This window comes from Quercus robur, chromosome 9, assembly GCF_932294415.1.
Source record: "Quercus robur chromosome 9, dhQueRobu3.1, whole genome shotgun sequence".
Taxonomy (NCBI): Eukaryota; Viridiplantae; Streptophyta; class Magnoliopsida; order Fagales; family Fagaceae; genus Quercus; species Quercus robur.
Window position 1 is genome coordinate 50,941,382 of NC_065542.1, and position 15,570 is coordinate 50,956,951.

General features: G+C 33.2%; 2 protein-coding genes across 2 annotated transcripts; both read left to right on the forward strand.

Moving 5' to 3' along the window:
• Positions 1 to 332: 332 nt before the first annotated feature.
• LOC126701170 (uncharacterized) lies at positions 333 to 1,376 on the forward strand. The gene has a single exon (XM_050399290.1). It carries the CDS (start codon positions 333 to 335, stop codon positions 1,374 to 1,376), a length of 1,044 nt encoding a protein of 347 aa, XP_050255247.1.
• Positions 1,377 to 1,425: 49 nt separating this feature from the next.
• On the forward strand, positions 1,426 to 2,652 carry LOC126701171 (uncharacterized). The gene is made up of 2 exons (XM_050399292.1): positions 1,426 to 1,633; positions 1,724 to 2,652. The coding sequence occupies exons 1-2, from the start codon at positions 1,426 to 1,428 to the stop codon at positions 2,650 to 2,652; spliced, it is 1,137 nt and encodes a 378-aa protein (XP_050255249.1).
• Positions 2,653 to 15,570: the final 12,918 nt, after the last annotated feature.

Here is a 15,570-nt window from a genome sequence, read left to right on the forward strand (position 1 = left end):
ATTATAAAAGACAAATTAATTAAATTATTTTTGTTTTTGTTTGAGGGGTTACTATTAATTAAAGTTGTATTAAAAATGGGTTGACTGTTTAAATTATAGTGGAAATTTTGTTTTTTTCTTGAGTATGAATAACATTCATATAACTAAGTAAAAATTTCTAATTAAAATTTTATTTTTTAAAATTCTTTTCAGGTTAATTTTTGAGTCATATTCTTAAAGCTAAAAGAATTATGAGCAAATGAAAAACAATTGATGCATTCTTTAAGAAAAAAGATGTTAGCAATTCAGAAATTAGGACACCTGTGGCTATAGAAACAAATGTTAATACTTCAATGCCTGATGAACACCCCTCCAAATGTCCAAAACTTCAATTTGAAGAGATAGATCGTGATTCAGGAACACGTAAACAAATATGTGAATTTCCTATCAACAAACAAGATGAAATCCGACGAGTTTATCTCATAGAAGGTTCATACCAACCTAAAGATATAGATTATCCATACAATGATGATACTCATCGTAGTCAATTTCAACATTCATGGTTTGTTTCACATAAGGATTGGTTGGAATACTCACCTTCAATGGATGCGATATATTGTCTACCTTGCTACCTTTTTAGTAAGAAACCAATAGGTCGTCTCGGATCAGATGCATTCATTTCAACAGGTTTTAATAATTGGAAAAAGGTGAAAGATGGAATGAATTGTTCTTTAATTCGTCATGTAGGGAAAGAACCAAACTCCCCACATAAAATTGCTGTGAAATGTTGCGAGGATTTAAAGAATTATTCACGACATATTGACAAGCTAATTGAGAAACAAACGTCAAAAGAATTAGAGAATAATCGGTTGCGGCTCAAAACCTCAATAGAGTGTGCTCGATGGCTAGCATTCCAAGCTTGTGCTTTTAGAGGTCATGATGAAAGCCTTGATTCAAAAAATAGAGGTAATTTTATTGAATTGATAAAATTCACATCAACTTTTAATGACAAAGTAGCTAGTGTTGTCTTGGAAAATGCTCCAGGAAATGCCAAATATACATCACCCACAATTCAAAATGAGATTTTGCATATTCTTACTAGTGATGTGCGAAATGCTATTCGTGAAGAAATTGGGGATGCAAAATTTTGCATTCTTGTTGATGAAACCCGGGATGAGTCGAAGAGAGAGCAAATGGCCATCATTTTGAGGTTTGTTGATAAAGAATGTTTCATTAAAGAGCGTTTCTTTCATGTTGTGCATGTTAGAGACACTACTGCATTGACTTTAAAGAATGAGATATGTGTTGTCCTTTCTCGTTACAACCTCCACATTGAAAATATTCGAGGTCAAGGATATGATGGGGCTAGTAACATGCGTGGTGAATGGAATGGATAAAAAACCTCTTTTTCTTAAAGATTGCCCATATGCTTATTATGTACATTGTATGACTCATAGGTTGCAATTAGCTCTAGTTACAGCATCTAGAGAAGTAAAAGATATTTATCAATTCTTTGATCATTTGGTTAATATTATCAATATTGTTGTTGGTTCTAGTAAGCGTAATGATGAATTGCAACATGCTCAAGCAGAACAAGTTGAGAATATGATTGCTTCTAATGAAATTGAGACTGGAAGAGGTGCAAACCAGATTGGTACTTTCTAACGAGCTGGAGATACTAGGTGGGGATCTCATTTTCAATCTATTTGTAGTTTGATTAAAATGTTTGATGCTACTTGCAAAGTTATCAACACTATCCCTGAGGAAGGGGCTAACTATAAACAACGCGGTGATGCCGAGAGAGCTTATCAGGTATTAACATCATTTGAATTTATTTTAATCTTGCATTTGATGAAAGAGATAGTGAGAATTACTAATGTTCTTTGTCAAGCTTTGCAACAACATTCTCAAGACCTTTTAAATGCCATGTATTTAGTTTCAACTACAAAATCACTTATTCAAAAGTTGAGAGATGATGGATGGGAGCCTTTACTTGCTAATGTTATATCATTTTGTGAGCAACATGAAATTGATATTCCTGATATGAATGCTCGTTACACTAAAGGTCGAGGTAGATATCGTCGTCAAGATGACGATTTAACAATGGAACATCATTTTAGAATTGGCATATTTACAGTTGCAATAGACTTTCAATTGCAAGAATTGAAAAGTAGATTTTGTGAGCTAACAACAGAACTTGTCATTCTTAGTTCAGCTTTAAATCCTAAGGATGCTTTTAGATTATTCAAAATTGTTCATATATGCAATTTGGTTAAGAAATATTATCCTCAAGATTTCACTGAACATGAACAAGAACTTTTGGAGTCTCAATTGCAATATTATGAGCTTGATGTGATAAAACATCCAGATTTTCAGAATATGAGTACAATTTCCGAGCTATGTAGGGGATTAAAAACTTCAGGAAAGTCTAAAATCTATTTTTTGATTGATAGACTTATTCGTCTTGTGTTGACCCTTTCAGTTTCTACAGCAACTACAGAACGAGCTTTCTCAGCTATGAAGTTGTTAAAAACAAGACTTCGCAATAGAATGGAGGATGAGCTTTTGGCAGATAATATGATAATTTATATAGAGAAGGAAATTGCAGGGAATTTCACTATAGAGATGATAATGGATGAATTTTATTCCATGAAAAATCTTCGTCAGGCATGATTTGATCCGGTTGATGACTCGACCTGACCTGAATAATGGGAGATTAACTAAGGCTTAGTCCATGGAGTGGAGGCTTGGGCTGACAAAAAAATTTTGGCCCGTTTGTAGCCCATTGTGAATTTTGTGCGCAGGATATAAAAGCCGTTTTTTTTGGTGATTAGGGTTTTGTCTTGTTGTTGTTTTTGAGAAAGAAAAACACTGTAGCCGCACATTGTAATTTTCTTTGATAATAGTGAAATCCCTGCAACTCTGTAGACGTAGGCAAATTGCCGAACCACGTAAATACTGTCTTGTGCGTGTGATTGTTTTTCTTTTGGCGTTTTGTTTTCTCTATTTTTTTGTTTCTCACAGGTTTGGAATTTCGGTTAAATTCCCAACATGTTCAAGTATATAATGATATATGAAAGTTGATAATTTTGTATCCAATAGACTTAAGAATTATATTTAGTATATCTCTGTTACAACCCAGCCCCCCCAAGTATGTATTCTTGGCTACGCCCCTGTTTGCACCTCTACTAAATGTAACTTAATTTCCCAAGATGTATAAGTGCTTCAATGTTTTTCAAATGTGTGTGTATTGTATGTGCGTTGTGGTTTCTAGTCTAGGGTTAATTTTAGCCCCCCTCCCCCCTCACATTTCGAGTCCTTTCTAATTTATGGTGATGTTTAAATCGCTTAAAGACCTATTGAATGAGGGCAATATCAGTTGTGGCCATTGAGTTTTAACTTTCCTTGTATTTAAGCATGTTGGGTCCCAATCTAGTCTTGTGTCAATTAAGAAAATCAATTAACAATTTTAATCAATCACCAAAAGATATTATTACCAAAATAAACAAGCCAAAATATCAATCACATGCAAGAACGCATAAATTTAACTGGAAAACTCTTTCTCCTTGAAGAGAGAAACCATAGGACAAACTCCGAATAAACCAACTATTATAAAATCAATTACAATATGTTTCTCAAGAAATCTCAAACTTATCTCCCTTGTGTATGTCTAAGGGTTAAAGAAAAAAATCTCTATGTTTTTCTTTGCTCTCACACACACTCATTGCACTCACTGTGGTTTCTTTTTCTTTTCACACAATGTTTTGCTCTCCACTATCCTCACACTATGGCAACACATTTTTTCTTTTCTTCACTTCATAACATGAATCAAAGCCTCACAATTTTTCCTTGATTTGTGCATTTTACAAAAACTTTGTAGAGAAAACTCAAACCTTGTTGTTTCTATTCTTGGGGTAACTCCTAAGCAAAAATCTCATTTTTCTCTTTTGGTTTCATGCCCAATTCTATTATTTTTCTCTTCTTTTCACAGGGGAGGACCATTGGGCCAAAACCATCAAAATTCTTTGCAAAACTGTCTATTTATAAGACTTCAAATCAAATTCTTTGATATACAAGGAATGCATTACTTCTTTGACATGGAATAATATTTCCTTCCACATCAAGGAAATTCAAGAAAATAACAAATTTTTTTTCTTCATTGATAAGAAAATCCAATTAACTTTCCAAGTCACAACAGAAATTTGAGACAATTTTCCAACATAGTAGTGTTCCTCCTTAAAAGGAGGCATTGTTTATGTCTTGTTTTAAGGGAGAACAGCATGGCTAAATAATCACCCTAAAAACTGCTTCCTTAAGGGGAAGACCCCAATTTGGACTTGATGAAATCAAGGATTTCAGCAGCTTTGCATTAATGATAATTGGCCCTTCTTTTATGGAGGTAAAGATGACTTGTGTGTGTTTGGGACTAGATTATAAGCTAGCTTTTATTATTATTATTATTTATTTTATCTAAAGCTTTTTAAAACCCCACTTTGTCTTAATTTTTCTCATTTTTTTTTTTAAGTGCAAGTATATTTTATCACACTTTTAGCAAAAAAATTTCAGCAAAAAAACTAAAGTTATTTTCAAATGGACACGAATTTGTAACACAATAGATGCATTATTGCTTTAATAAGTTCTTCTACTTACACATGGAATCAAACTATAGATCCAACGGTCTTACAAGTGCTCAAGTTGACACGAAACGGCCATTTTGCGATTCAACCCCTTGCTCTTCTATTTCCCTTATCTAGCCGTTTCTCTCTGAAAGCTCGAAAATGTGTTAAAAACACAAGAGCTGTTTAGACCCCCAAATCAAAGTTACGGCTCGATAGATTTTACACTAACTTAATTCTAAGTGCGGAATAGTGTAAATGCGAGTGGATAAACAAACAACCTACTATAACACATATTCATATAAACACAGCAGTAAAATGAAATGTAAAAGAGTAGGGAAGAAGAATGCAAACAAAGATAACACCTCGATGTGTTATCGAAGACGAAATTGAAGAACTAGGCGAAAAACCTCTCCGCCGCCCTCTAAGCGGTAATCTATCCACTAGACAATCAGTTGGGATACATGGGTTAGCAAGAGACCCTCCAAGCCTAATCTACCCGCTGTACCTAAACCTTCTAAGCTCCTACTCCAATAAGGCTTCTTAGAACTGTGTCTTGTCTAGCTCTCCAGATCTCGCAACAAGCTCCATGTTGCATCTGCCATCCTTGGCTTCTTTCAATACTTCCCAGCAGCACCAAAACCTCACTTGACACTCTGAAAGGGTGTGATAAGTGTTTGGGCTAATAACCTCTCAATGGTATGAAAATGGAGAGGTAGGAGTTGAAGAAATCCATAAGCTTTTGTGTAGAGATATATGGGTATGATAATCTCTAACTCTCAAGGTGTTTGGCTAGGGTTTTCTCTCAAAAGTACTCCTTAACATTTGTGGGTAATGAGGGTATAAATAGTGTGGATACAGAAAGTGTGTATCAGATAGTACAATTTGGCAGAACAGAATGTTTCGCGGGTGTCTCGTGGGAAGGCCTTACCTACGAGCTACTCGCGAAACACAGCTGTCTCCATCTGTACTGACTCTTCACATTCCAGTCATGTGCAAGGCACATGCTTCACTTCGCAGGATGTTTAGTCGCGAGCTACCCGCGAGAAATCTTCTGGCTTCAATTGCTTAAGTCTTCACACTCTCTCTCTTTATCACACAACCCTTACAATCAAGTCCCACAAAAAATACAGGGTACAAAAGATTGAATAAACTTACAATCAAATTTGACACGGAATAAAAGCCAACAAAATACATATTTGTAAATCACAACTTTACACTCCTCAGTGAGCATGATTCACTAGCGATGGAGGGAAACACTTGAACTTAAGCTTGATATTTGTTACAGTTGTGGGCTTTCATAGGCTGTTGCTAATCTTTTGTGGGCTTCAATTGGTTGATTCCATCAAATGGCTTTTGGACTTTATTGTCCACATGGGTGGGCTTTGAAGCTGATGTCATGGGGCTTATTATGGATCTATCTTGAATTAATTTTGGATGGCTATATCAAATGTGTGGGCTGTAATTTCAGTCTGTGGGCTTGGATGGGCTTTAGGCTGATTATATGGGTTTCATCTACTCATAGATTCAAAATCCATAAGTTTCCACCCTTAAAATTTGGTTCTTTAAATCTAGACTACCCATCTCAATTAATTATAATTTATATGTTACAAAATATTAGTTCATGTCACCATCTACAAAATAATTTAATTTCAATGCTCAGTTACCTTTAACAGTATAGAAATAAGTTTTATTAGAATGTGACGATTATCTCTAAAATTATTTGTAATGCTTTCTATAGACTCACTTATTTGTTGGAAATTTTTTTACAAGGATTTGATCCTAGATTCAATCTAAGAAAGAGAAGATTACATAACTTTATTTTCTAGTTACAATATAAGTTGGGAAAAGTGAGTTATGCTAGGATAGTGTATTTGAGGATCCCAAATCCAAATTCGTTTTGTTGGGGACAATATGATCTATGGATACTCCAAATTGTATTGGATGGGAATGGCTTTTGAAATGTTCAACTAGATGCCTAAACGTGACTCTGTGTCTTGGAATACAATGTTATCGATAATAAAAATACATTAAACAACAAAAATGTTCTTATAATTCTAGAAATTTTTTTTAAAGAAGTCCAGAAAGAAACTCACGATAACAAATGGGGGTTTGGAGCTCTTCGCAGTTTGCATTTGTAACAAAGAACCCAGATTTCTCCCACCATGCATACCACCTAGATTAGCAAAATCATGGATGAAAATAGTACAAAAGTGTCAGTTATGATCAATTTCATACATTTTTTTTCACTCTTTTTTCTATTATATGATGTTTGTTGCTTCTGAAAAAAAAAAAATGGAACACACTAATTATTATACACAATCCTCATATGCATAAATAATTAATTAAAGCAAGTCATGTAAATATATGATCCGCTCTACAAAAAACATGTTCTTGTTGCCTACAGTTTAGCAGCTTTCTCTATAGCCTTTAACCTTTTCAATTCCTCCTCCCTTACTTGCCAGAAAATTTTGCATTCAATTTGACCAATAATTTATTATAAGAAAAGTTAAAAGTTATTCCCACTGAGAAAATAACTTTCAAGAATAAAATGCAATGTTTTCCTGAAAATTTACTTTTTACCCTGTTTTTGTTCTAGAAGAGAAAATAATTGAAGTCCTAACTCTAGCCTCTATATATACCATACTTGGGTTCATTGTAATCTAGGAAGTACGTACACTTCATGGGGGTGTCATACACATATTAAATTTGTGTCCTACCAGCCGTGTCATATTATAATTTTCAAAAATTTCTTGTGGCGCAGTGTTGTACCCATACCCAAATCTATATCTGTGCTTCCTATATTGTAATGCACAATTGAGAATACAATAAAGATATATTTGCTAGGGCATTATATTGTGAACGTAGGCCATAAGTTCAACAAACATATTTGAGCTCACAATGACCCAATAGATGATTTCAAATGAGGGGCAAAGACCTATAAAAGGGCACAAAGAACCAGAACAAAGGTACGCAACTCATATGCAACATATGCACTACAATTCTTTAGCCAAATAGTAGTTCTTCCATACAATTAAGCTCTGATCTTACTGACTAGCTTGTTGGAGGCCCTTTGGCACACACCACACTAGTATGCTCCGAGAACTTTATCCTTTTTTGCAGTATCTCAAAGCAGTGTGTTTACGTCATCCAACCATATAGACGAGGAGTTCAACTGAGGATTTTTTGCATTATCATATATATGTATGTATGTATGTATGTATGTATGTATTGATTTTAGTAATTTGGTTTAATAAAATTACACTTAGCCCCTCTTAACAATATCAATGATTTTTTTTTTAAATTATATAAACAAAATTATTGATCTAAAATCTAAAACAAATTTAACAAGCCAAACAAATTAGCCCAACAACAAAATTTATCAATAACAAAATTAAACTTAATAACAACCCAAAAAAAAAACCCCCACAATAATTTTACCTAAAAAATTAATTAAATCTCTACATAATTAATTTTAAAATGTGCAATGCATATATTAAGAGTTAAGACACATAGCGCACACAATTTGTATGGTGTGTAAATGTTATTATATTAAAATATAAAATTATGATATATAAGCAAAATAATTAAATAAATATTGAATTTTATTTTGAAATACTTGAAACTTTGGTAATCGAATTTCAGTTGAAATATAATTTCACATTTCTTGAAAGTCAAATAATAAAATTTTATATAAAACAAACTATTTTTGAGTTTAATTTTTGATAAACTGTCTTTATATTATCAACAACAAAATAATTAATTTTAATAATTAATGAGAGTGCAGCACCTAAAGAAAATTCCCACTTTGTGCAATTATAACTTGTAGAACCCAACTTTTATTATAGTATATGATATTATTACAAAAATAGATCTCTTTTTGAGGAAGAAAAATAGATCTCTTTGTATACACATTTTTGAATGGTTTAAAATATTCTTACACATTAATCACATTAACTTTAAAAACTTTCAAAATTATTGGGTCATAACATATTTGGTATTTCATACAGCTCAATTTTTTGTCACATTTAAAATATGATATAAACTAAACTATGGAAGGAGTAGTCAGAGCATTTCTATTGGGAAATGTGAAAAAACAAAAAATGCATTTTACATCACCAAAAAAATCTATTTATCTATTTTACATAACCACTATAACAACATGCCCTATAGGCTATATCTCATTCTTATTTTTCATTCCACCACATTAAAATAATATATTTTCTACCCATACAAACATTATTTTATGTTATACAGGTTAGTTCTTTTATTTTGGATCAATAACGTGTTTCATAATTTTTTTGGGGCGACTCTTTTTTATTTTTAGTGCTGCGCACGCCAACACTTTAAAAGTATAAATTTTCTAAACTTACATACCAACATAAATCTTGCATTAATTAAGAAGCTTTTTTTTAGGAGAAAGTATTAATTGAGAAGCTTAAATAACGTGTTTTGCTTAAAAAACAAATGTCATTCTTTTTTCTTTTTTTCCTTTTGATCAAAAAAACAAATGTCATTCAAACCTAATTAAAAGAAGTCTTTTTTTTTTTCTTTTTCTTTTTTTTTTTTGAGGGGAAAATAGCAAAACTTTATTAATGAACACCAACTAAATCAGTTTGAAAAACATGAAGAACTTGTGGTGAAACATCCTCCATCTACACTTAAAAAATTTGGAATGTCAATGGCATATCTAACTAGACTATGAGTAACAAAATTACCTAAAAGAAGTCCTAAATCATTTCCAATTCTCTACAAAACAGTCAATAAACTGCAAATCAATAAATAATCTATGGTTTGAATGGTTCTTTAACAAAGCTATACTATATTTTCTTCTTATCAAGATGGAGAAACTTATAGATACATTGACTTCCAATTCAGATCTTGGATCTTCATTTAAGAAGAAAAATGATTTCTTGTTACTATCCTAACGATTATGGCCAAATTTCCTTATATGATTGGCAAAATATGGCATTAATTGATGTCTTGGCATAATGGTAAAGAACAAATCATTATGGAGGTTCAATCTTTGATGCTATTTATAATAAAAATTCTCACTCTAACATTGGTCATGGGTATTTGTATAATAATAATTTTCGTTTTTGTGCAAAAGATAGACATTTTGTAATTTTATATGCAAACAAAGTAATTAAGTTGGTAACAATAGTCTTCTAACTTTTTTTTTGGTTTCCCACAGTGTATCCTCAAAGCTTTCAACCAGAGACTAATCACTGTTCGTGCCGGGTCGGCCCACGAAGGGGTAAAGCACTGGCCCAGGGATTCTTTTCAAAGTACAGGTAGCAGGACTCGAACTAGGGAGCACACCTAGTCGAGCCAAGTACAAGCACTCTGAGACCAAGCGCCGAACCGCTTGGCCAACCCCACTGGGTTAATAGTCTTCTAACTTTAACTTATACTTTCTAGTATTTTCAACCAAAATGTATGCTTAAAATTCTTCCTCTTTGAAGTATTGAATTATTTTTTTATTTTATTTTATTATAAAAATAAATAATAAATAAAAAAGAAAGAAAGAAAGAAGGGAAGAGTAGTGTGGTAGGAATGCTACCTAAATGACATCAATAGAACCAAATAGTGATGTGAGATGAGCTGGTTCGTAGTTACCCTTCTTGACCAACCACTTACAGGCGTACTCAACCAATTGACCTAACCATTAGACCCTACGTGGCTATGTCTATTTTCTTCAAAAGAGGGTGTCCCCCCATTCTAATAAGGTGGCCAATAAGTCAAAACTCAACGAGACTATATTATTCTTGGAGGACTTTTGATGCCAAATGAGTTTGGGCAAAAAGGTCGCAACACATATTAATTATAGATGATAAAGATTTCCCCCAAGAAGTGCGAGGACTTTCTCCCAGTCTCCAGAGGTGGCGTAATGAGTAATGACCCATTGAGCATCATTCCACCAAAAACAAACAAGCAAATAAGGAAAAATTTTGATTTTTTTTTTTAAATATATATTTCCTTGTCACAGGTGGTAGGGGAATTTGACATAATTTTTCTAATAAAGAAGACTAAGCAATACTGTTAATTTACAAAATTTTTAAACAAAAATAAAAAATAAACATTGTGTAGTTGGTTTTTGTGGACTAAGGGTATTGGTTTGGGTTTAACTAGTATTATACACGTGTGATGCATGGTTTTATTCAAAATTATATATAAATAAATTGAAAGTATATTAATAAGTAGTGAGCTATTTGACACTTTAATATTAAAAAAAAAAAAAAAAAAAAAGGAAAAAGAGAGAAAACCGACTAAAGAGAAGCAAAGATAGAAGAGTGACTTCACTGTAGCAGCTGACATTTGATTGTGCTTTGCATTTTTTTTTTTTTTTTTTTTAATTTCTGCCCTCCTTAACCTCAAGTCCTGACTCCGTACATCCATACACACTTTCTTGGATCTTGTAATTCAAATATGATACAGTTGTCACATATTAGATCGTGAAGGAAGAAAATAATTATTTGATTTTAAAGGAAGAAAATAATTATTTGCTTTTGTTATTATTACTAGATTTATGATGCTAAGTTGTGACTAAATATTTATTACTTGATTTATGGTAGTATTATAATTTTAGATATATGGGAATTAATAAAGGTTATTCAGGTTAGGTATGACCTATTAATCAAACAGATTATTCTAGTTAGTTCTGACCTTTTAATTAAACAAGTTATTAAATAGGTCATTTGTGTCGACCCTAACATGACCTACTAATTAAACAGGTTAAACGTGTCATGTCAGGTTACCAAGCTGATTTAGTTGGTATTTCCTAATTAAATGCATCGCAATGTTGATTCTCAAAAAAAAAAAAAAAAAAGGTTACCCATTTAATAACAAGTATGTTAGAGTTGAAGAATCTTGGCCCGTTTACTAAATGGGTCGAGTTCGTGTTGACCCATATAACATTATACTCACAACTCAATTTGACACGAATCTGACACGTGAACATGATTTGTCGCCCCTCCTTCCCCCTCCAACCTCCAAAACATCCTTAAATATAGCATTTATTTTTTTAATGAAGGCATAAGATATTTAATTATACCATGTTTTATGTATATATATATATATATATATGTTATGGAGAGAGATAAAGAGGAAGAGATAATATGAAAACTACTCACAGTACTTGGTTTTCACAGCAACTAGAATTCAATTTTCCCATATCGTACAAAACAAATTCATGCACACCATCGCAAAGCAATGTGTCCATATTTTAAACTTAAACTATATATATATATATATATATATATAAATTACTTAATTCTTATGACATATACCAAATATTTTCTCATCCCCTTGCAATATTTTTTTTTCTTCAATATGTTGACTTTTGCATAGTTTCAAATTTGAGTTTTTACTATAAACTCAAGTTTTAAATATTAGAACCAAAAAAAAAAAAAATTGAATTATCTATATATATATTTTCTAAAAGCAATCAAGGGAGCAAAGTGGTATACAACTTTTGAAGTATATTGTTATACTTTTAACCCTTTTACATTGATTTATTTTGACCAATCAAATAACATGTTTGACTTTATGAATTAGATTAACCTCTTGAATTTTTTGTTATTAGTTATGAATTGCTTATTTTTGTTTCTTTAATATATAATTCTTTATTTGTTTTTATTAATCTCTCTCTCTCTCTCAAGAATAAAATAACCAAAAAAATATAGTGAAATTTGCAATACAAAGGGAAAATAATTGAGAAAGATGATATGTACTCATTGATTAATTGTTGGCAAAAATTGGCTGTAAGGTGTAATATTCCCCTTAGAGATAGTGCGCTAGTTTTTAGGAAAATGACCGTGTGGTCTCTTTTAATTTTTTTTTAATTATTTATATATATATATATATATATATATACACATATATATATTGAACTTATCTGTCCTCATTTATTTTTTAGTTAAAGCTAATGTTTTTTATTTTTATGAGAAATAGTTTAAGCTAATGTTAAATACGTTGTTGTGATATTTTGGAGAGTACAAATACATTACATTAAAGTGGAAACTGAGAAAATTTTCAATCAAGAATCCAAATTAGATTCTAATTTTGTGCTTAGTGCTCTTCTAATTGTCAACTAATTTGGTGCTAGATGTCTTTATATTTTAAATAGTATTCAATTTGTTCCAAGTGTCATTCCATCTCTTGTTTTGTGTCAAGTGTCTTTACATGTAGATTCATAAATCTAAACTTAAAAATATGAAAAGGCTCAAATAAAAAATTTATTATACTTCTATGTATAACTTTGAATGTGTAATACTTCCAACTTATTTAAAACTATTTCTAAGTTCTAACCCATTCTATTTAGATACCATTTGAAACCAGTTCTGATCTATTTAAAAGCAATCCATAGTTTCTTACAAAAACTTAATAGTAGTTCAAATTTGATGCGAACTATCTCTACATTTTAAATGGTCTTCAATTTGTGCCAAGTGTCATTCCATCTCTCATTTTTGTGTCAAATATTTTTACATGTAGATTCATGAATCTAAAATTAAAAAATATTAAAAGACTTAAATAAAAATGTATTATACTTCTATGTAAAACTTTGAATGTATAATACTTCCAACCTATTTATAAAACTACATATATCCCATTCTATTTAGATACCATTTGAAACCAATTTTTAATATTTTAAAAACTAATCCAAGTTTTCTTACAAAAACTTATTATTAGTTCAAACATAAATTTAAATGAAAAAGTATACTGCGATCTACAATTTGGTTGTTAATATCTTATTTGAAAATGCACACATGAAAGAAATTTATTGTATCACAATAACAAAAATTAAGTTAAGAAGTAACAAAATTTTTTTTTTCCTAAAATAAAATAAACAAAAACAAACAATATGCATGTTTTACCAAATGATACTTTTACAAGGTTTTTTTTAAGAGTAATCAAAATATAAGAATGACCATTGTGGGGCCAGAGAATTTGTGATCTCGGCCCACTTTACATTAGGACCCAAGGCCTGCGTCGAGGAGAGACGTTGCCGAGGACATGCAACGAAAGTCCAAATGGCCTAGAGATGTAGCCGAGGACGATCCTGTCCTCGGCATCCCTAAAACTTAGAAGGAAAGAACGACACACCATCAAAGGCAGCCCCCAGAGCGCTCCCAGAAGAAAGGGCGAGTATAGTAGGACGCGCACGAGGGTATAGTGTAGGAGCGGTTCAAGGAAAAGCTGTCACCTCCACATTGAATGCGCCAACAAACGTCCTGGCCGCATTAATGGGGAAAGGACCCCTGAACAGTGTGGCTTTGGTTACTGCAACTAACAGAAGGTGGGGGAAGGCGGTTGATGGGACAAGCACTTGAGTAGTTACTTGCCTGATCAACAGATGGAAGGTCAGGATCAACTGAGAAGGGCTATATAATGTAAGAATTCATCCACGGGAAAGGGAGGTGAAGAGCATTATGTATCGTCTCTAGAACCATTGTAACCTAGCGTAAAAGGAATAATAAGAACATTAAGCTCCTCGGACGAGGTCCAAGGACCGGAGCCACCCACGCCGTGCCGAGGAGAAATTGGATAAGCTCAGTTCACCTCTATGCGATCATCATGAATACCATGACTAACGACTATCCGTTCACCAAGGCCTAGCCTTTTAGCCCACTCTCTACAAATTTATTGTTTGGGCCTTTAACATTCGAACCCAATACCAATTTGTGATCGTTACAAATTAAGTCCTTACAACCACCAATAGTATTTTACTTATATAAGAATTTTAAATTACATCTAATTTTGTTTATTTTTAAATACATGAGGTTACAAGCTAGTATGTGTGTATATATATGTGGTTGCACGATTTTCCTGGCCCAACTTTAGTTGATCAGGCCTTGGCTCAAAGCGCAACCCACAATAAATGTTTGTAGAGGATGGGTCAAAGAACTTAGCTTCAGTGAACCTATTCGGTCTAATGCATGGACAGTACTGTTTGCAAAAAGAAATAAAAATACGAGAATGGATCTTTCTCCTCTGATTATATTTCTTCAGTTTTCAATACAGTTTTTCCGTCCTCCTCTTTGAGGGACTCCACTACATTATATAGTTCTCTTCCTCTCATCTCAACCTTACACTTGTTGATCATCTAAGCATCTACTTGAGCACCTGTCCCATCAGACGCCCTCATCAGTCCCTTTGTGAGTTGCAGAGGCCAAGGCGGTACTGTTCAGGTGTCTTTTCCTCATTAATGCGGCCAAGGGGGTGGTTGGGGCGCAATTAATGTGGTGGTAGTTTTCCATGAGATATTTTGGATTTTATTCATTTTATATGTTGGGAGGATGAACTGAAATAGCTGGAGAGTTCCTTGTCTGGGATTCGTGATGTCCGAGGAGGAGTTACTCCTCGGACAGGTTTTCTTAGCGTTATTGGGATTGAGTAGTGCTTCATATGTGGTTTCCCTTCGGACAGGACGCTCCTCGGACGGGCCTGAATTTGGAATAGCCCATTATCTTTGGGCCGGGCCCCACAATAGCCCCTCAAAACTCCGGTTTTTATCTCTTTCTGAGGAGAAAAGCGGGGTTTTGATGTTTGTGAGAGGATGGAAATAAGGAGATCGTGGGGCGCGCGTGCGGACGGTTACTTTTGACGCGCTGCAATTTACAAGGCGCGGCCATTAACTTCTGGAGGCGTTATGTTCCCTTTATCCAACGGCGTGGCGTGGATCGAACGGTCATCGTTTTTTCTCGTATTTTTAGGCAGGAGCGATCTTTTCTCTCTCCTCCCGGCTATATAAGACGTCAGAGGGGTTCAGTTCCTTCTTTTTATCTGTATTTACAAACCTCAAAGGACTCCAGAGAACTCCATCGCATCCCAGAGATATACGAACACTTGCGTCCGTTGCGCCACCGTAGTCGTTCTTCGTGAAGCGTTTCGTCCAAGAGAGATTTCCAGGCGTCCCATTGAACGTTTTGTGCAGGTACCAGTACATTTCGTTCTTTTTGCCGTTTCAATTCCC

Bases quoted from the DNA above. Each gene is read 5' to 3' on its own strand.
- LOC126701170 (XM_050399290.1), top strand. From the start codon at position 333: ATGCCTGATGAACACCCCTCCAAATGTCCAAAACTTCAATTTGAAGAG.
- LOC126701171 (XM_050399292.1), top strand. From the start codon at position 1,426: ATGACTCATAGGTTGCAATTAGCTCTAGTTACAGCATCTAGAGAAGTA. The intron at 1,634-1,723 runs GTACTTTCTAAC...CTACTTGCAAAG, and splicing joins AAGAGGTGCAAACCAGATTG to TTATCAACACTATCCCTGAG.